General features: G+C 36.7%; 1 protein-coding gene across 3 annotated transcripts in view; it reads left to right on the forward strand.

The window, feature by feature from the left end:
• The window catches only part of FSTL5 (follistatin like 5), a 270,766-nt gene that overhangs the window by 11,294 nt on the left and 236,568 nt on the right, over window positions 1-22,904 (forward strand). For all 3 annotated transcript variants that reach the window (XM_058024913.1, XM_058024911.1, XM_058024914.1), the window contains one exon: window positions 12,486-12,624. In XM_058024913.1, coding sequence (XP_057880896.1) covers window positions 12,502-12,624 — 123 coding nt within the window. In that variant the 5' untranslated portion in view covers window positions 12,486-12,501. The remainder of the gene's footprint in view (window positions 1-12,485; window positions 12,625-22,904) is intronic.

Genomic DNA, 22,904 nt, shown 5'->3' on the forward strand with positions numbered 1-22,904 from the left:
CCCAGACTGAAAAGTGGTATGGTTACATTTACATTAATATTATCATAGCAAGTTTGCATCAGTGAAAATATGAGGATAAATCAGACACCATATGTGCAGCTCCACACTTAATTACTAGGCGAACACTTCTGTAATGAAGATTATGGCATTGTTTTGAAATTTTCATCCTCCTTTTTATCCTTGCATGCATGTTATTTCTGGCCATCTGCAGGAAATATTATAAAATTAGTGCCAGTGAGCAAATCTAACAAAAGAAAACTATTAATAGCAAAAGTCAACATTACTAAAGAATAGTCTTAAATTTGTGGATGTTCATGAAAGGCTGTTATGACCAGAAAACCACCCAAAAAACTAGAATACTGCTCTAGGATGGTATTTACAATAGGTGAAAGAATAGATAATTGAGAGTCACAATAGCACAAAAGTATTCCATTTTGCTCTGGGATTTTTGGGCATGTTTATTGTCCCAACAATGTAAGAGAAATACTGATGTACTAAGCTTGCTTGCTTAAACAGCCTGTTGGTTATATTTTAAATAAGTTGATTTAAAGTTTATTGTGTTCACTTTGATGTAACTGGGCAAGTAAAGCTCTGGTCAGAGAATAAGGTGTGCAATTTCATTTTGTAGCTAAATAGATTCATAGCTTTAATTGAACTGTGTTGGGGTCACTGCTATCCCTCATGTCTTATTACACCTGTTGATCAGTCTTTCCATTGGCCAGTGGCGTTGATGTGAGTGGTGAGCTGGATTACAGAGCTGATCTGGCTAGAAATGAACCTTTTCCTGCCCTGCTCTCCACCTATCAGTTGGAATATCATGGCCAAAGATCAGTTTAAGCTCTCATAGAACAAGACAGCTTCCTTCAAAAGTGTGTAAAACTGATTTGATTTGAACCAGTGTGTTACTGTAGACATAGACTGCAAAAGTATGGGATAAAACTTGAACAAAGCAGTACGGTTTTATGACTTTAGACACTGAAATACAGGGTAACTCTCTCCCCCCTGCATCCCAAGACATAGCTTTAAGCTTTTCTCTCAGAGCTTCTAGTGGGATACTTTATCCCTATTGTTTTATTTCACGTGAGTGAGGATAGCCTTATGGAAATGCTAATATAGAAAGAGATTGATGTAAAGCAAACAGTACCTGCATTTATCCTCCCAGGCATGTTTCTGATATGCCATCGTGGATAAAAAAATCCCAAGAAAACCAAACAAGAAAACCAAATCCAAAAAGCTGGAAAGGGCTGCCTTTCCCAGTGTTGTAAGTGGTTCTTTGGTTCTTCAGGAGTAGTTTTGAAATATTTGGTTTCCAGATTTATATCTCCCTTGGGCTTGAAGAGTAGCCAAAACATAGGGCTGAATCTAGGCAATCTTTTATGGGTGATTTTCAAAGAAGTCAAGTGACTTTGGAAATAAGAGGCACTTTTTGATACTTTTAATGATACCTACTCTCTTTTGTTCTTCAGTATGTATTGTGTATTAAATGGTTCACTTAGAACTGTAGGAGGCTGTGATATTATTTAGGAACATACAGGGATTGCATAGCAGGACCTTACAGACTGGCTCTTGGGTTGTTGGTGGGGCTGGCTTTAAGCATAGGAGGCTGCCCAAAGCAGTCAACTTTGAGAGAGAGCAGCAATGGCTCTGCCCTAGTTTTGTTTCCAAGTGTTCAACTGGTTGCAGTGTCGGCATTGAGTGTTGACACTCTTTTATTAAGTGAGGAATTAGGGAATATGAGCAGTATACATTGTTACACGGAATATCCCCTCTCCCACCTTTTCCCTCATCTGCACCATGCCAAGAAGATGAACAGTGAACCTGATGCATCAGTTTGGTCCCCTACATTTATTGCCTTTATCCTTCTTTGGCACTCTCTTTTTCTTACTGCTGGAACTTTGTATTGCTACAGATCATACTCAGTATTTTTGGAGGAGGCAGAGAGAAGATTTGACCTGGATTTGCTGTCAGCTGTGGTTTGAGATGATCCGTGTCTTACTCTGGAGGATGGAAGTTACTGTCACCTGTCTTTGCTGGATGTCAGATTGCCTCATTTATGCAACTTTAGGACGTTGAAGGACAAAGAAAGGTGGATTTTTCCCTCCATCTGTAGGCAGGGTAATCTTGATTTTTCAAAATTTCAGAATGCAAGAATGATTCTATGAAAGTGATTAATATCAAATTGATTAAAGTCACATGGCTGTTCTCCACTGGGGTTCCTTCCACTGCTTCATAGTCACATAAGAACTGCAAGAGAGTAAACAGTCTTCAGACTCTATTGCATGTTGCTGAATCAGATAAAACCCTTCAAAATAACTTTCAAAACCCTTTTTCTCTGCTTTGATCAATTTCTGTATTTTGTGGCTTCCAGAAAATCTCACCTGGATAACAAGAAATATTTGAAATTGCTGAGAGGTAGGCATTCCCAGACCTTCAAAACACAGAGAGAGGCAAGAGAAGCTTTCAGTTCTCATAGCATTAGTCAGCGCTGAGGATAATTCATGTGACAGTAACTGATTCATCAATAAAGAGTCACTTGGACATTTGCCACGTGATTGGCATTTGTGACAGGGCACTTGGAATGTGATGTTCAGCAATATCTCCTGGCTCCTCTTCGTGAGCACTGCACTTCACAGAGGTGTCCCAGACAATCCCAGAGTCAATGTGGCTGAATCAAAAAATGAGAATAGTGTCATGGTGGGATGAAAGAGGGAGCACAGACTTATATTTCAGAGAGGTGGGGTGGTCACTCTTCAGGCTGTAGCTTCAGAGTGACACTTTCATGTGAGAAGAGATGGGATGCCCTTGCCTATGCACAGAGTTCATACCAAATGTGATATAGAGTGTCTGGTGATGGTATCTGAGCATTAATTTCTTGTTGAAATATAGGGGTTTTTTGGTTAAGAGGCTGTTTCATATGTTTCCTGGCACATTGATGGTCAAAACTTAATTCCAGTCAATTCTACATTAACATTTTCTTGTATTTCTATTGTATAAATAAAACTGAAAATATTTACCTTTTTGCCTTTCCAAAAATAACCAAAGAATGCAAAAAATTCCCCTCAAAACCTAAAAAATCCCAAACCAAATAAAATATATGAAACTTGTTGGTATATAATACCAAAAGAAATTGTTTTGGTATTCTATACCAAAAAAAAATTGTTTTCAATGTATTATACAATGGTGTTTGAGGAGAGACAAAATACATTGCTTTCACATGCTACCATTTCATCACCACATACTGGCTGCTCCTTGCTTTGTATTGTCTGCATTCCATTCTTCTTAGGAATGACAATTTTTTAAGCTGAAGAATTTTTGAAAAAAACCCCTGTTTTGTAGCTAAATCCTATTTCGCTACAACCTAATCAGGAAATTGTAGGTTTTTCTGGTTTACTGTCAGCTTTTCAACATGCATGTGGAAGACCTCTTCCTAGTAGTTATATTAGAGTGGTATAAACCCATAAGCAATAAAACCCAGTAAAATAGTGTAAGACAGTTAAAACATAGCAAGAAATGAAAGTTTAGATCCTATTGAACGGGGTCATAAGCATACAATATGACAAATGCATTATTTGATTGAAAATATCTTTGGAAAATTTAAATAAGACTGCATTTTTTCTAGGAAAATTACTATGTACTAAAATAATGAGCTGCATTTAATATAGATAGTAGAACACAAATGACCAAGTCAGCTGTCAGAGTCAATTTATTTTTTTTAATCAGGTGTGATAGTGGTGAAGCTTTTTTGTTCTATCAGATCTCAGAAAGGGTATATGTTTACTTCCTATTTTTTTTCAGTCTGTTAATTTCTTTTTACATATAGTGAGAAAATCCTTCTTTTATAGACTTGGACTTAAACATCCAAGCACATGGCACTTGGAACCTATGCCAGCTTTATGACTGACAAAACAAGTGCTATTTCTGTATTTCTTTCTGATTGTTCTGAATTGAGGCTCATGAAGAAAATTGACCTTTGTGACAATAAAGAAGAAAGAGAGTTGAGTCACCACAAAGCAGGAAAGGACAGAGGCAAAAAACTCCACAGCAGTTAAATTGAAAAAGAGAAAATACCTGTAACTAGTTTGGCTATTCAAGTACAGAACACTTTATTTGTATACCTCTGTGAACCTGTATGAATAGACATAGATTTTTTTTCTAAAAACAATGACAAGCAACTTTGAATTTTTTCATTTTAGTTAACAGAGTTATTTTAAAGTTTTGTTTCCATACTTGTGAATATTCACTGCAAGTAAATCCTATAAATAGGGTGGTATTCTGTACCAGACATATTAAATGTAGCTTTTAGAGTTGTTTTCATGTTGTCAATTGGGTCAGGATTTCATCTGTAGTTAACTTAATTATATTAATGTGGGCACTGGGGGAGAGTACTGGAGGGCAAATGTATTTTTGGTTCAATCCTGATCAGGACAAACTGCCCTCAGCTACAGATAGTCCTTGTTTATTTAAATAGCTGCAACATTCATCGGTCCGTTTGGTTACTGATTGAGCTGTCCTTCAATCCAATCATGCCAAAATCCACATGCATCTTTATTCTCTGCAGTTTGATAATTCCATGTTTCCTGTCAGTGTTTGCACTGCTGTGCACACTCCTCTCCATCACAGCAGAGTGCATCCATGTCCTTCTGTGTTTCAGGAGCTCATGGTTTCTTACGTGTCATAGACTTTCCCATGTCACCTCTCTTGCTGATAGGCACTCTAGAAATCTTCCCATCCTATGAAGACTGCCGAAATGCTACTTCCCCTGTACCTACTCCCTCTCTCTTTACATTTTTGTGGTTTAGGACTTGGTTTCCTTCTACAATCCTTCATAATTCTTTCTTTACTTCAAATCTGAATAGAGTCAAAACCCTCAAACTCTATTCTGGTCTTGCCAGTTGCATGGTGATCTTGAGGAACAATCTCCATGGGGGTTGAGTTTAAAACAGCTGAGTTATTGAAGAATCTCCTTCTCTGGGTAAAAAAGATGGGATCCATCTCTGTTGGCTACAGCACTTCAATGCAGAGAGTTTCATAGATGTAAATGGATAAAATCATAACATTAACCAGAATACTTAATGGGAAGGGATTCTCTAAATTGTCATGGCTATTGGAACTAATGACAGACATATCATGGTTTAGCATTCATCCAAGGAGTTCAATAACCCAAAGATTTCAATGTTTTTGTTGGTAATTACTGTTTTACCAAACCTCAAGGTTTTCTTGAATACCAAAAGAGAGAAGTAAGAGTGGTAGATGAATATATCACAGCAAATAAGGAGAATTTTAATCTTTAATTTAGCAGCTCACCTGTTTAAAAAAATTTGTATCTTAAGTGGCCATTTTGCTTTCTCTAGGATAATGTCTTTTCTCAAACGTGCTCTTAACAATTTACTATGGAAGTGCCAACAGCTGTTGTTTCTTCTTACATTTAGTTGATGTTAGTAGTGTTTGATTTTAGAATAAAAACATTAAAAACTTGAAAATCAAAATATTTATCTTTTCTAGCATGAGTGAAGGACACAGCTACACCATGGTATGGTAGGTGTCAATTTACAAATGATGTAAAATATTAACAGTACCAAGATATTCACCTGAGTTCTAAGCTGGCAGGTTTTCTGTTTCTTGTTTCATAACATAAAGTAGTTGAATTCCCATCAGTTTAGATAATGCCATGATGGTAAACATTAATCCTCTAGGCTATTGAGGAACCAGCTGTGACAAGTTTGCTTAATGAAGGAAGAAAGAGACCACCTCACTAACAGTATAACCTCCACAAACCAGCACTTGCATATATCAGTGATGCTAAAATCACCCTGAGGTTGATACTGAAGTCTTGGGAGAAAAGTATTTCAATACACACAACTAGAATCCTTTAAACAAAGCTTCTCTGAGATATGTGAACTATAGTACTCTCATTTTGTTCTTCTTTCTGAAATATTAAAGACATGAGATCATGTGAAGAACTTATAAGAAGGTTTTAAAATTGCCATTTATCATTTTATTATAATTCATTGGAAATGGGGTTGCTTAGACTAAGACATCTCGGTGTCATATTTTATATAAATAAATAAATACACTGAAAATGGTAAGATAAAATTAGGGCATGAATTTAGCGGCAAAATAAGTGTCCCTGCTGCATCTGCATTTCAGGAACTTTTCGGAAATGGCCCTGGCACTATTAGCCATTTGTGTACAGGTTCACGTGAGCCACTGTTAATCTTAAGGGCCAATTCCAAAGAAGCCCTTCTAGAAAAGCCCTGGGCTAATGGGTCTTGCTTGCATCCCCGCACAGAGAGGGAATGGGCTGCCTGGCTCCTGCCCTTTCCCACCAGCACCTGGCCGTGCAGGTGGTGGAGGGCACAGAGAGTGACAGGGAAAGGCAGGGAATTCTGGCCTTGTGCTGGCTGCTCACCACGGAGGGGCCTGGACGTACCTGCCCTGGAACAGCCTGATGTGTTTGTAAGGTCAGCACAAAAACCAAGTGCACTAGTACAGGGGTTCAAGGGCCTGCCCTCCACCTTCTGCCTATGCAGCATGATGGTTTTGCAGTTTAAATCAGGAAAGGACAGAGGGAGAGATGGACAGGATTCTGCAGAAGGCAGGGTGCATCTGGCGTGACGAGGGCGTTTTGTGAGATATTTTTAAAAAAGTGTTTCTCATCCTGTGTGTTCCAGCACATGAGCTGTCAGTGGCGTTGCTGGCTGTTCTGAAGTGACTTGCCAGCCTGTTTTGGTGGGTGAAGGATGAAGAGCATGTGCCTGCACAGCGAGTGGCTGCGGGCACACGAAGCCGCAGCTGAGAGACAGAACAGATTGGTTGGCAGATGTACGAGCTGCTGGCTGCCGTGGCAGCGCTGCACTTCACTGCTGCCAGCCCCGAGCCCGCTGTACGTAGCTAAGGTGACTAACCACTGGTTCAGAGTGTAGCTGCCACTTCTGGAGGAGGCCTGGAAGGTGGCGGCATGAAGTGTGCAGCGCTCACAAGCTGTCAGGAAGTCGTGGGGTTGAGAGCTGCCCTCATGACGCTGTGCTCTGCTCTCCACGGCGCATTTTGACAAGCAGAAACATTGCTGGATATGTATTTCAGCTACGTTCATAAGAGAATATGATACTGTGACTACTTTGTAAGGGCCCCATTTTTGGTGTAAAGATAACTGTTGTAAGGTTCTTGAAGGCAGGCTGTGTGTGAAGATGTGGGCACTAGGGTAGAGGCAGGCTAATGGGAAAAGACATGCTTTTAGTTAAAACTTCTGCTATTCATTCAAAGGTAATGCAGTATAATTTTCTCTACACAAGAATATTCTTTCTTTGCTGCTAGTTTTCTACCATGAAACCATAAGGGTAGATAAAAGCATCTTAAGAAATGGTAGCAGTGTGGTCTTTCATGCTTGGTTATTTGTGTCCATCATGATATGCAATGAAATTCTCAAAGTCACAGGCAATGAAGCATGGTTTATATTTATTACTGTAGCCGTATTATAAACCTATTAATAACACTGAATATGGTGACATAGCTTATGGTCTTTTTTCTGATCCCCACAAAACAGACAATTAATTTTATTCTTATTTATTTTCAGATTAATAATATCTAAAAGACGGAGACTGACATTTTCTGAGAGCATGTTTAAATGTTGAAAGTGACCTTTTAAATAATTCCAGGTTAATATCTGGTATCTTTTCTTTTAAAGGCAGGAGGAATTCAGTGATTGGGCCATTATTTAAGATTTCATTTATTATACTTTGTAGAGGTGTTGAGTTGATCATATCAGTTTATTGAGGTGGAATATTTACATTTTCAAATGAATATCTCTTCTCTTAAAGCCAGATATCCTGGCTACTCACTATTTATCAACACAGAACAGAGCATATTAGCTGAGAAATTCTGGGAAAAAAAGAGCTTTAAAAATGGCAATGTTCTTAATTTTAAGTATGTATGCATTTTAAAATAGGGCATTCTTGTAACTGGGTATATGTTTTAACTCTTTATATAAAGTCTGCCTAAGCCAGGTTCCATCAATTATATTTTTTTAGTACACTGTAAATACACATTGTCACATTTGGAACTGGTTATGTAAAATATTATATCTTTTCAATCTTCTCAGAGAAGATTACAGCATGGGGACAGGTAAAGTAGTGCTTGTTATGCATTTGCTAAACTCTCATAGCAACAACCTCTTTCCTAGTCCAACAAGAAAAAGTTAGGCAAAGAACAAAATTTATATTACCAATGAACTGATGAGAAGATTTAGAACTCATAATAACTTTGAGAGGAAACACTCACTATGGTATTGTAGAATATATTAATTGTTATTAGATATTCATAAGTAAGGTGTCAGAACTGGTATTTAGTTTGTTTTCCACAAAGTATTGGAAAAGTATTGGAAAAGCACTAGGAGGAGACAGAAGGGAGATATAGGTTTTGCATTACATTTCCTTAAGAATTATAAGAAATTGTCTCTGACTCAGCAGTGACTATCTGATCATCAGAGTGCTGGTGGAAACACTGTGAACTTTTCATGTAGCTTTCTTTGCTTAAAAAAACAATCTCTGAAAATTATTTAAGGGTCCCATTTCCCTTACCTAAAAAAGGCAAGAGAGATATCCTAAGATATTCCTTTTGTCAGTTCAGAAGCTATAGCTCTCCCAGTAGTGCTTCTCATCTAAGAGTTTTAAGATATAAACTTGACACAGAATAAAAGAATCCTCTTACAGATTATAATTTATAAGGAAAAAATCAGAATTAATTGAAATGGGAAAAAATCAATAGTGAGAAAACTGCAGAGTACATCAGATTCATGAATGCTCTGGAAATGGGCTAAAAAGTGCAATGACAGAGCCTTCTGAGAATCAGAAAGGAAAATCTAAATTTGATACTGGTGAAATTACTGTACAGTGAGAAATAAGGAACAGCCATTATCTGTTCTACATCCTTCGTTCTATTCCTCCTCAGCTTGTGAGGAAAATCTAAGGAAGATAAATAGCACATAAGACTTCTACAATGCCAATCAATTTGATGCTAAGATAGTACATTAAGCTCATTGTTAATAAGAATTAGTGCACATTGAGGAAAGAAACTCAGCACCCTACTTATTTGTGTGCAGCTAGGGAGAAGCCCACCCCCTAATTATTTACATGCAATGAGTAGCTGTAAATTAACTGTTTTCATTAATAAAATGGATGATAGGGAGTTACTGCTAGTAGTTGTTTAAGAATTTCAGTTCGGTGTTTACTGGCAGAAAAATCATATATATATGTTAAAATATGTACAGTTAAAATATGTACTGGAATATTTTATAATTTTTAAGTTTTTTCCATTTTAATCTATAGTCCATGCTATATGTGAGAAATGTGCAGAGAAAGAAACAGGAAAATGCATAGTATCTGCTTAAAGAGAGAATAGAGAGCCAAGTGAACTAATCAGATTTCCAGACATGGTTATATGAGTGTAAAGAGGCAACAGTCTTCAGTGAAAATAAAAGTAGACATATAATAATATGTATATATATATATAATAAAACCTAGAAGCAGTTCTTTCACAAATATGTAATTAATGAAGTTAAAAATAGAGAATAATGTAATATAAACACTGAAAGATCAAGTTCTGCTAGATTATAATAATGAGTAGAGGGTCTAGATCATTAATGTAAATTTGAGTTCAAAAATATGTAATTTTGCCTCAGAATGCATGATATAACAATTTTTCAAAAACAAATCTGATTTCTTGATAATACAATATTAAAACAAAATTAAAAACCCTCTTTGCTGATAATTTAGGCTGTACCTGCAAGTAGAATAAGAAAGAGGCAAATTTAGGCAACATGAATATATAGTCTTGATACCTTATTTCTTTCTGTTTGGCTGTATGCAGCACCAACATCTGGAGTTGTGATGAGGCATTGAAAAGTCATTTTTATTCCTGATCTCAGTTCAACTCACTAACAATGTAAGTCCTAAGGACAGATAATAGTTTTTCTTAAAATAAAGGCTTCATAATAATACTGTATTAAGGAGAGCTGTGTTTTTTTGTAATAAGTAAAAAAAATCATTTAAGATATCCAATAAATTCAACAGAAAATGTATGCTACTTAAAAAGGTGGATATTTTAAATTCTAAAAAGGCAAAACATAACTGTACAGACTCTGCATACTTTTGGTATTTTAGGTGGCATGTGTCCAAAAAGCTTACTTTGTAAATTTGTGTTGTAAGTGTTCATCCAAGTATCAGGCAATGAAGTCAGAAACTGAGCATGTAATAATTTTCTGTTCTATACAAGTACAAAGCATGAGCCTTTCAAGGTCAAACAATTTTCAAAACTATAAGGACTCTATTCTTTTACACCACATGAGACTAAAATCTATTCAGTTTGTGGGTGGGTGGTGGAATGTGGCTGCTCTTAAAACCTTCTGTGAAATGACTGTTTTCCAACCAAATTTTCATTGTACAGAGAGGTATTCCAGAAGTGCACAAAGGGGCCAAAAGTTCAACCATGCTAGTCTTAGCATGCACAAGTGCTAAACAAATCTGATTCTGGCCTTGAAAGTCAACAATTAAGTATTTAAAAAAATTTCAACAAGCACAAATAGATGTTTTCTTTGAGATTAAAAATCAAGATTCTGATTTTTCATATTTCTTTTGTTCTGTGTTTTTTTTTTTTTTTTGTTTTTTTTTTTAATGGACTTACTTTTCCAGTTACAGTGATACTGAGAACCAGCATAGTCAGTGAAGGAAAATGCCATACTGTCATGTACTTCAATCCTCGGAGTTCTGAAGCAGTCTTTTTTTGGTGTTTCCTGTCAGTAAGATAGATTAACCATAGCAAAGATCCACCAGGACACCTGATTAGCTCTTCTGTTTTGGTGGAAGATTGAGGGTAACTCAAAAAGAAAATTTCACTGTGTCATTTCCTATCCTCACTATGATATCCTGTTACTGAACAGGTGTAGAAGAACAAGCCTCAAGTTATTAATGCAAAATATCCCTCTGTAATAGAGCTTGTTTTCTGTGTTTCAAATAATGCTCTGCTTAATGTATTCTGTGCAAGTTCTCCTAAGAGAGATACTTCTACTGTGTATATTAGAAAAGCTGGAGTGACAAAGAAAAGTAATTGACACGGAAACTGTTGGAAAAAGTAATGATAAATGAGATGAAATGCTGAGTTTGATTAATAGGGAGAGCCAGAATGAGATTGGGTTTGGTGGAACAAAAGGTAAGTGATGTCAGAGTAATATGGTGTATTAATGTCGAGCTTTTGTTTGAATTACAAGTGTGAAGGCAAGGCAGGCTGGTAAAAATCAGCTGCAATGAGGATGAAACAGACCTGTAGTGGTTTCACCAAGTTTGGTAGAGTAGTCCCCAGGGAAGGGTAGCAGACTTAAGTAGGATCTGTTACTGAGACTGTGAATAGAGGTAAGAGTGGAGTCCATTTACTACATGTAATATCTCCACAGGAATTAATTCTATTCAGTCTCTCTGCCTTGAGGTGACTGTGAAGACTACTGCTATGTGAGGAATGATAGGAATCAAAACCACAGTTTGTGTAACAGTATTGCCAGAAGCATGACTGTAAATTATACAGGATAATAAGTGATCCCCAATTTGTTCACATTTTATGCTCAGATGATTTCCCATAGAAAAGAAAATGTCAGGCAAGACTTCAAAATTCGGTGCGCAGTCTGGGCTGCTAGGGCACTCTTGTGATGTTTTGTGCTTATTCCTGTATATCTTGATTCTTATCAGAGGTTTCTGCACTGGCAGGCTAAGTGAACTAAAAGCAAAGTAGAAAGGGAAAAAAACCTCCACTCATGCATGAAAGTGGCTCATCTCTGCCCCATAATGAAGGATTAAATAATATAGGCTAGCAGACTGACTTGGGAGTATCTTGAGGTAATGGAGATCAGTTTGCTGTGTTGTCTGTTTAACATGATGGTTTCAACACAAATGCTAAATATCAATAATAAATATTGCATATCTCTAAAAGGTTCTGAAACCACTTATGTAATGTGTATGTGTACATCCATTAGGAACCATACAAGGTACCTCTCATGCCATATGTATCTATAAATCTGTGAGTATGATTATTGTAAACTATTAGGTTGTGAATAGTGCATCACAAGAGGCCGCATTTAAAATAATAAGTTGATGAACATGTGATTGATTATAAGTTTTTTTCTTTCATCTGAGAAAACTTATTGCATTGCTCACCATTGATTTTCTTTTACGTTATGTCTTTTCTTTGACTTTTCCTGGTTGTTTCCTCAGTGACTCCCTCATATGAGATGGGAAAATTCTCAGTTCAGCACAATGGAATTGATACTGCTGTCCCAAATACTACCATCACTTTTTCTCTTTGCTGTTGTTCCAGATGGATTGTCCTATATCTACTAAATTCATTCAAGTCCACAATTGGATTGTCAGTATTGTAAACCTTTCTTATACAGTTTATGCTAAAGTAATATTGCATCTCTGAACTTGTTCATTTTATTTTCACAGAAACAGACCTGTAAAGATGTTTATGTGGTGGTCCACTGTTTTACTTCTTGGATGCATTTTGCTGGGAGCAGAGGGGTGGCCAGTCAAGGAAGGATACAGCTTTAGGCCATATCAGCCCCTAGTAAGATTACGACACAAGGTATGGATTATTCTCTAATATTCTTCCTTTTCTTCCACAGTCAAGGGATAAACTAGCCTTGTCTTTTTTGTGTTTATTGGAGTAATGTTCAGAAATTAACTTTTTCAAAGGGAATAAGATAAGATCTGTTTTAGCTTCAAAAACTAGAGATTAGTTATATCAACAGAAACTCAGAGGGGGAGCCAGGAGAGGCTCTCTCTTAGAGCAACTGTCAGCATCTGCTTAAGGCAATGACTTGTCACAGTCCTCAGTGAATTCCAGTCCAAGCAGCATACAGGGAAACTGCCCACCAAAGAAGAGTGGTGTTGAAGTTAACTGATGAATAGAAGCTTGTTTGCAAGAGGTAGATGTTCCCAGGGCTTGCTGAATTTAGCAGTTTTGGACCAGGGCAAAGTGCAGATGTTTTTTGAGTTACACGCTTCCCATATCCAACTACTAAGTGCCATTCAAATTCTGCCCACCTGATGCTCCTTTGTCATGAATCCAGGACTCCCAAAACAGTTCTCAGCTGCCTTTCTACTGGTAGCTGAAAGGGAAACTTCTGTGGTTGTTCTTTAAAACAAGGGAAAAGGCTGTTATATTTCCATGGGCTGTCTAAAGTTAGGCTAGTTCTGATAAACTTAATTCTTTCTTGGCATGGTAGTCATGGGAGCAACATCTGAGGTACCTTAAGACCTACAGTCAGGCCAACAGAGATGTTAAAAAAAAATTTGCCCTTCTGAATTTTTGTGCTACAAGTAAAAGGTCTGAATTATAGCCAGAAATTCTAAATGTTAGTGTCTAATAATGTTTCAAGATACTGCTAGTTTTATTTCTCAGTACTTTTTTGTAAAGTATGAAAAATATTTCTTTTTGGTTCTCAGTTTGATAAAAAGACCCAATATTATGTGATTCTGTCTCAACATACAAAGAGGAACTGGCGGCATGAGTTCTCAAACAAGTAAAATACTTGCCTATTAGCTAATTAATATATGCTAAGTAAATTAAATACAAAATTTTCTTAACAGATAGAAAGTAAAATCTTAAAATCATACAATTATGCTCCCTCTAGGTAATGTTCTCAGTCAGAGTAAGACTGAAACAGGCCACAGTCAAGGAAATAAATAACTGTATCAGCACACAGATTTTTTTGCTGAGTATTATTTAAAACTTTGTCTCGTCACTTTATTTCCATTTGACAGCTGTAAGAAAACTAAAATAAAATAGCACAAGAAAAGTACTTTGAAATCTGGAAGGAAAAGACAGACTAGTAATGAAACCATGGAATAAATCATGTGATAGAGAAATCACATGTGCAAAAAGCCCCAGTAGAAAACCATGAAGACTCTGAAAGCAATGAAGGACAAAATATGGGGTATAATTAGCATTATATGTTAGGTTAGATGGTCTCTGGTCTTAATGAATGTGGAACTATTCATGTGTTGCTATTTCTTAATTATGCTTTTAATATACTGATAACTCTCATATAATTCTTGGAATAGGCTGTCATAAACTTTTACAGTTTAATATTGGGGGAATCACACTTAGACATATGCAGATAACATACAAATAATTAAAACTTGATATAAAACTTTGTTTTGAAAAATATGGTGGGTTTTTCCTTAGGCAATATGTCTAGATAAAAATTGGTTTAGTATAGTTCAGCTTTTGGTATTAGGGACATATGTTTCTATTAAAAAAACCCTAGGAATGTAAAACTTTTCTAAAGTCAATTTTTAAAACCAACTTTGGCACAGATAGGCATACTCAAAATGTAAATAATATGGTGAAAAACTTTCCGCTTCAATCAAACACTTAATAAATCAACTGCTTAGATTAAGTTATGCCGATAGAATTCTTACTGCAAACAGATGATAATGAATATATGCAGTTATATTTGCTTTGATCAGGCAATATGTATGCAAGTTTATGTGTGCAAAGATTAAAAAAAAGAAAAAAGAAGATTAATCTCTCTTGCTCTAATAAAGGGGAATTTATCTGTCTTGAACAATAGTCCAACCAGAGCAACTTTAAATGTTAACCTGCAGGGAAAAGCAATCCTGTTGGTACTTAGGTATTATCTTGAAATAATGATTGTGTTTGTGGTGGAAACAGGCATTCATATCATAAAGGTTGTATTGTTTTAAAAGGGATTATGAATGATTTCAGCTTCTCATGCATAGAAATTACAAGTAGGAATCTAGTCTGTATATATGATAATCTGAAAGCATAAGAACAGCTTTTCTATGGAAAAAACTTTATAAATAGAAAAAAAATATGCATAAGAAGACTTAATTTTACTTTTAGCACTGGAACAGATTGCCTAGAGAGTTTGTTGAGTCTTTATCTTTGCAGATATTTAAAAACTGTCCAGACAGGGTCTGGGACAGCCTGTTGTGGGTGACCATGCTTGAGCAGGGAGGTGTGACGGGGTGACCTCCAAAGGTCCTAATGTTCTTTGATTATGTGCTTCATTATAATTCACCATTAATTATAGTGACGTTTATTATCATGGCTGTTACAATGGTAATGAAGATCAAATGTTTGACTGCATTGTGCATATATGAAATATTCAAACCCATGAAGAGATGAGTTCTCTTGAACCAGAACTGAGAATGACTATTACAAAGCAGTCCTCCAAGTTGTTTTCAGTCTCCTTCCCTTGTTTATCTGCCACGACTTACATTTACGTGGTTATGCTGAAAAGTACTAGGCTGTGTCTGAACAGCATGTGAATTTCTTGTTGAGCTGGGTAATCCTTGGTTCTTCATTTGTCAAAACACTGGAAAAGTTTGTCAGGTACTTTCCATTTGGGAGTCTTCTTGCATTGCTGCTGAAGTAATGTGAGCAATTTGTTAATACCTAGGTTCCCACCTGATATTGTTAGGAAGTATTTTTAGCGTCCTAATGAATTTTCTTCTTGTAATTTGCATGCCTCTGACAGAGACCAATGTTTATGCAATGTCATCAGTGAAAGAGTTTATGCTCTGAGATTTCCAGGTATAAACAGGCAGGTGGCAGCCAACAGAATGGCAACAGTTGGCTGCAGATTCTCTGTCAGACGCTAAGAAATATGGAATATAGCCTGTACATCCATATGTATACTCCAGAGCCTGCCAGCTCTGCATATCTAACTAACACATGCATGCACAACCCTCCTTGGCAAGCCAGGTGTTTCACATGGCTTAGGAGGGAATAATACTGGTGACAGTGCCTCCTTGTTAATGGTGTCCTCATGGGTGGGGAGCAGTTCAGTTTTGGTCTCAGGGGACAGTCTGTGAAGATGTAACTCAGTCCTTGTCCCCTGGGCTCCTTTTACTTAGGCCCACTGCTGAACTTCGAGGTAAGGACAGTCAGGTTTCCCATAGTCAGAGCTAAGCCCTCACTGAGAGCAAGCACTGCCCTGACAGCATGGGTGGGAGCAGAGAGACGGGAGAATCCAGGGAAGCCAGAGTTCAGCCTCAGCCTCAGCCTCGGCCTGTGCAGGATGCTGGATCAGAAAAGAGCTTCTGTTGTCAAGCTCAGCAGGAGTGTATGGAGGATACAGCAAAGGGGCTGTGCCAGCTTTCACTGGTTTCTGATGACCTGTTGATTCAGGCTTCTTTCCAGCCTTGTTTTCATCTTGTTTTTACCAAAGGGCAAGGAGAAAGTGACTCAGCTGTGCAATCCTCACTCTTGTCTGTGATATTTTTCCAGACTACAGTATTCATTTTAACCCTCTATAAAAAACCTTCCTCTCTTTCTTTTCCCTCTCTCCTTCCCTACTTACTGTTGCTATTTGCTGCTCTTTGTTTCATTTGTTCAACCCCAATTCATGTTAAATTAGGGCTCAGGGCTAGGTCAGGTTAGAGGGGTTTAGGTTACATTGGAATTAGATTCAGTTTAGAAGTGTTTAAGCAATAAGGACTTTGAACTAAAAAAAAAGAAGAACATAAGCTTCTGTCCCATGTTATTAAAAGCAAATTTGAATGCATAAGCACAGAAAAAAACCCATGTATGACTTGTAGGTTTTTGCCCAAAATCTATAAAATGATCTCCCACTACTAGGAGTACTGAAACGCCTGTAAAATATAGACAGCCTGAGTGTTCAATGATTTTATTGTCATTTAGGGTGTCATGGCCAAGAAAGAAATGTGCAGAAAGTAGTATTCCGGGATTCAAAAATAGCCTGTGCTTTCCCTGTGTTGTCTGGTCTCCAAACAACCTGAGATTTATAGCTCACAGTGTCTATCTGGAAAATCTGTTTGCTTGCAGGATCTGAGAAGTCATAAAATTTGATCCTGTAAAATCCCCTGTCCTAGACAGAGAAGGGAAAAAAATCTATTGAAGATGAGCAGTGAATCCTGAGGACTAAGAACAGAGCTTTTGCTGTCATGTCACTGCTGTTCTCAGCTCTAAAGTAACATGAGAATTTTCTTCCTTCTGAGGCTCCATGAGCCCAGTATCTATGTCCTATGCAAATTCCAGGATTAGAAGAAGCAAGATTTGGTTTTACTTTTTTCGCCCCTTAATCACTTGTAAGTGTAGTCCAGAAGTCTTTTTTTGTTGTTGTTGCTTTGGTTTGGTTTAATTTTTATTTTATTTTCTTTTTTTGGGGAAGGGAGGAGATTCTGAAATCTAATCTGATATTTCCTGTGGGCAATAGCATTAAAAAGGCATGGGTAATTTTTTTTTTAAACCCACTGCAATCACTGTTCTTAATAAGCTAATATCAATGAAACATTTTATTTCTGCTGTCTCTCACTACCTGCTCAAAGCACTTTTTAAGTCTTAGAAAAGTTGCTTCTATAATCCTTCTTCCAACTAGTCAGTCACTGGGGAGTGTGGAGTGTCAAAATCTGGAATTAAGGCAAGGCTGATTCCTCCTTTCAAGATTGCTGATACTTATTAGCAACGACTATCTATAAACTTGTAGTGAAACCAAGAGGCCCAGTCAGGGAGCAAAGGTGCCTCTTAACTACTGGGCTGAACCTTTTGCTGTGTCTCTTTTTTGTTCCTTTTACTGAACATCATCACTGTGCAAAAGATTATTCCCAACCAAATATTTTCAGGAGTGAGGAGATTCACATGTATTATCTACCTTTTGATTAGCATTGTTTTTTTTTATTATTTTTAATTTCACATGCCAGATTAGCAACAGAGAATGAAATATAACATGCTGGTATATGGAGGCAATGTAATTATCTTCTCCAGTCAGCTTGGCCTTCTCACATTGAATCCTAGGAGGAGGATTTCCAGTTACCCTCTGTATAGATAAGAAATGTTTTTTTACCTTCCTGGTATTTGGAAGTCAATGCAAACACAATCTGTATCAGCTATCATTTCAGATTCCTGATTAGCATGCTTTTTCATATTCTATTATAATGGCAAATTGTAATCACAAACTGCAATTGCAGTCATAGCAAAACAGAGTCAGGAGAGATTTTTTTTTTTAATATATATACTACTTGAGGTGATTTGTTCCTGTTTAAATTTGTGCAGTTTGGATTTCTGAGATCATGAAACACACCAGATACTTGAAGTGTGTGTTTATGAAATCTGGCTCTTTTTCATAACTTCCTTGTTGCCTCTTTTTTTTCAGGTCTTCAAGACTACTTTGTAATTTAATTCCATCTCTATTTTTTTTTCTATTGGACAAATAGAATGCTTTTGTTTTATTATTTTATAAATAGAATGCCTTGTTTTATTCTTTTCCATTGCTTGTTTTTCTCAATCATTTCCCCCATGGATTTAATACCTCTATTTATTGCCTAGAAGATGTAGACTTTTATTGTTTATATTAACCTTTATTATCTTGGTTTCTTAAAATGAAAGTGATATCCTGTAGCATAGACAATTCTTATAATATGACAAATAATATTCAAAGGTCAATATAAAATTATATTAAGTAATAAATATGGTGTGTAACAGTTTCATTGGTATTTAGACAAACTGGACTGTACCCCAAATTATTTTTTTTAAACTAAATAATAATCAACTTAGTTTGTGTTTATTTTTCACCTCTTATTCTAGAGGTGAAAATTTTATTTTTCTTTGTCTATTTAAATCCTGGTTTTAAATTAAAATAATTTTGTACTTTTAAGCATTGGTTTTTGTGTTGGATTAGCATGACCTGATTTTTGTAGCAGGGAGCTGCAGGAGTGGCTTCTGTGAGAAGCTGCCAGAGGCTTCCTTCATGTCTGACAGAGACAGTGTCAGCTGGTTCCAGGATGGACTCACTGCTGACCAAGGCTGAGACAACCAGAAACGGTGCTAGCCCCTGTGATAAGCTATTTAAGAAGGAAGGAAAGTTATTGTGCAGATATAACTGCACTAAGCCAAGAGCAGAATGAAAGTAAGTGAGAGGGGCAGCTCTGCAGACACCAATGTCTGTGCAGAAGGAGAGGGAGGAGGTGTTCCAGGTGCCCCAGCAGAGATTTTCCTGCAGCCGTGGTGAAAACCATGGTAGAGCAGCTGTGCCCCCCACGGAGGAGCACGGGATGCAGAGATGCACCTGCAGCCCATGAAGGAGACCCACACCCCACACCACAGCTGGTGATGCCTGAAAGAAGGATGGCAGGGACCTGCAGACCCATGCAGAGAGGAGAGCCCCTGCTGGAGCAGGTTTCCTGGTGGGACTTGTGACCCCGTGGGGAACCCGTGTTGGAGCAGACTGTGCCTGAAGGACTGCACCCTGGGGAAGAGTGACCCGTGTTACAGCAGCAGCATTATGTGGGGAACTGTTGCAGAAGGGATGGATTCAGGTTGGAGAACTTCATGAAGGACTTCATGTCTGCCAGGGGAGGAAGCCCATGCTGGAGCAGGGGAAGGGGCTCTCTCCTTGAGCAATGGCAGGAGCAATGTGTGATGAGCTGACCAAACCCCTCACTCCCCATCTCCCTGCACTGCTGGGGCAGAACAGGTAGAACTAGGGAAGGAGTGGGGGGAAGGTGTTTTTAAGGTCTTATTTTGCTTCTCGTTATCCTGCTCCGATTTTGTTCACAATAAATTCAGTTAATATCCCTAATTCTAGTCTATTTTGCCTGTGCCAGTATTTGGTGAGTGATCTCTCCCAGTCCTTAACTCATGAACCTTTCATTATATTTTCTCCCTGCTGTCCACTTATGGAGAGGAGTGGTGGAACAGCTTTGGTGGGTGCTGCCATCCAGCCAGCATCAACTCACTACCTTTTTAAATATTAGTATACAGTGATGTATTCCCAACTGAGGAAGTGTAACACTGGTATACAGCAATAAAAGAAAGAAGGAAAGCTCTTTCTTACATTGGGCTTTAGTATAAAATCAAATAACAATATTTGTGCACTATTAGACTCTTAAATTCGCTAAGTATTAAGTTTTGCATCCATATTTCTTTTCAATATCCATATTTTAAAACATCCTTAATACTTTTATTCCTATACATGTAGTAGAAAAACAAGGTCAGAATAAATTACCTCCTTTTAGGAGTGGGAAAATATATCACTATTTTGAACTATTTCTTCTACATTTCTTACTTTTTTCTAAGTTTTCAGTTGTCATTTTGAACAGTGATAGTTTTACTAAGTGTGTGATATGCACTGGGAGCAAAAATTGATATTTTTTAGATAAAACCATATTTAATTAAGTAGTACTATATATTTTTCTTCTTTTTTCTTTTACATTAGCCACTGTTCTGATTTTATGTTATGAAGATGTCAGGTTAAATAACCCATCTGTACCTCCTGTGAACCATGGCTTTTGTAATTTTGGCAGTACAAATATTTGCCATCACAATAGCTAAGCAATTTCTTAGCATTTATTATCCTGATTTGTTTAAATTTTTTCATTTGAAATCATTTCAAGGAGGCATAGTAAGAAGTATTGATCTGTGTTTATGTGTATTGGGTTTAGGCATATTTGATTTGGCTCTCTTCAGCAGCCTTTTCTTTTGAGAATTTTGTAACCAGAAAAGTCAGTGGCTTCATCCCCATTGTTTATAAAGCAAAATAGCAGTAAGAAAGTCTCTTAGCTCGTGAACTTACTGAAATAGGCTATTTACCTTAAATGCCTTCAGCTCTGGGTAAGGTGACTGCTAGATCACAGTAGTTGTTATGACATATTACTTTTTCTCTTTTATAATTGCTGATGGGATCATATGAGTAGTCCACTCAGGGCATTGTATTTGTTACTGATAACTGGTTCCATGGTTTATCATACCAGCCAAGGCACTACATCCATCAGAATATTCAAATCCCTTCAACCATGAGCTAAAGGAATGTGATGTCTTTCAGTTTCAGATTTTTTTCCATTATTATTAAAACCCAAACAGCAGCATTAGTAACAACATCAAAAAGCCCCAGTCTCCTTTCAAAAAATGAGGCTGAAGGATAGGACACCAATTGAAAACCTTTAAGGTTTTGATATCTGTGCTTAGGCCTCACGCAAAGGAAATTGAGAGCTTAATGACAGCCTAGTGAAAAGATGTCCAATTACTTATTTTTTTCTTAAAGTCATGCCTTGATACAACTACAGTTAAAGAACTATACTGTTAAGAACATGGAAGTTCAATGTCTAAAACATAATATTCAAAACAAAGCTCTCCCAAACTTTAGTAATACAAAAACGTTGCTATTTGACTTCATTAAAACTACTCACAGAATCATAGAATGGTTTGGCCTTGAACATATCTTAAAGATCAGCTAGTTGCAACCCCACTGCCTTCTCTGTGGGCTGAAAAACTCCAGGTCTCTCAGCCTGTCTTCACTGGGGAGGTGCTTCAGTCCTCTGAGCATCCTGCTTAATGTTCATTGTCAGTTCTATCAAACGACTTTGTGGAATTGAATTCCCCTGCCCAATGCATTCTAACAAAATAGTATTTGAAGTAATAAAACTCTAACAAGCTTATTCTGTGCCCCTTCTTCCAATGAAAACAAACCAAACAAAGATTATTTGTAATTTGTTTTATGTATTGATTATAACTCTGCTTATGTAACCTGGAATAAGCAGCCTATAATTCAAGTCTATTTTCTAGGGATAAGTAATGCTTATCACTCTCTTGAGGCATCAGTGGAATTTCTATTTCACTAATGTTTCATGAAAATGCCATTACTTTCTGTTACTATTACCTGAGGATTATTGTCATACATCAATGCAAGTAAAAATCACTAATATTACATAGTCTTAATAGAATGTATTCAACTTGTTGGTATATGTGTCATTATTTTGTGTTGCATAACATGATGCTACAATTCTGAAATTAAGAATAACTAATGCATTACTGATAATAACCTAATAAGCTGATCCCCAAAACAGTAAAGGGCTAATCCCACCTGCAACAGGTAGTTAGTGGTATTTTTAGGCAGGTCTGAGACACCATTGCATTGGTCAGTCTGACTTTCCATATAAAGCTCACCTATTTATTTCATTGTTTCTTCATTCCTACTCTAAGTAAGGCATGAGTAAAGCATGCCTTTCAAAGAACTCACTGAATCTTCAAATATTTGCTATACCTTCATATTTTCAAAAATTTCTTTTGGTGGTTTATAATTAGCAATTAGTAAAGAACAGAGATTACCATTTGGATATATCTGTCTTGTTTTGCCAGTGGCTGCTTTCTGGGAGCTACTCCACCATTAGGTGGAATAAATTCAACTCATTGCTTTGGTATGAGGAAATATTTTCTGGATGTTATTCAAAGTTTATTATTCATAGAAGAAAAATAAATGTCTTATATATGTGTATATATATATATATATATATATATATATATATATATATATATATGAAGGAACTGTAATTAAAAATAAAATATCAATTAGATTAGAACTTCAGCTATTTATTAGATTGTTGTTTCAGCTCTCTGCAACCTGTTTTTTTTTAGCTAATTGTTCTCAACATGAATGCCAAGAGAAAAGAGCTAAAAGATTTACAGTACATTGCCTACTGCGCAGTAGAAAAGCTGTAATCAATTGTTAGTATATCTGCAGAGTATATAGCTGCACTTCATAATTAATTTTGAAAAATAAGTTGAAATTCACCAATCAAATACTGAGTTAATCCTGAGTTTTCTAAGATTCAGTAGAAGAAAATACGATCCTAATTTTACCTTCTAGTTTCCTAAATGTCACACAGTAGGTAATATGACATAACCTTTCCTCAAAACTCTGGTTTAAATGAATGTATTCCTCAAACATAGAATTGAACACATTACAAAAGGGCAGTTGCAATTGATTAATATTCATATCATGAACTTCTCTTTTGCTTTGCTACACTACCTTATTTTCTCTTTTAACGTGAATGGTAGAAACAACCTCTTTGTAACCTAACAATGTCTCAGTATACTGG

The sequence above is a fragment of the Melospiza georgiana genome, chromosome 5 (assembly GCF_028018845.1).
Source record: "Melospiza georgiana isolate bMelGeo1 chromosome 5, bMelGeo1.pri, whole genome shotgun sequence".
In the NCBI taxonomy this organism is placed as follows: Eukaryota; Metazoa; Chordata; class Aves; order Passeriformes; family Passerellidae; genus Melospiza; species Melospiza georgiana.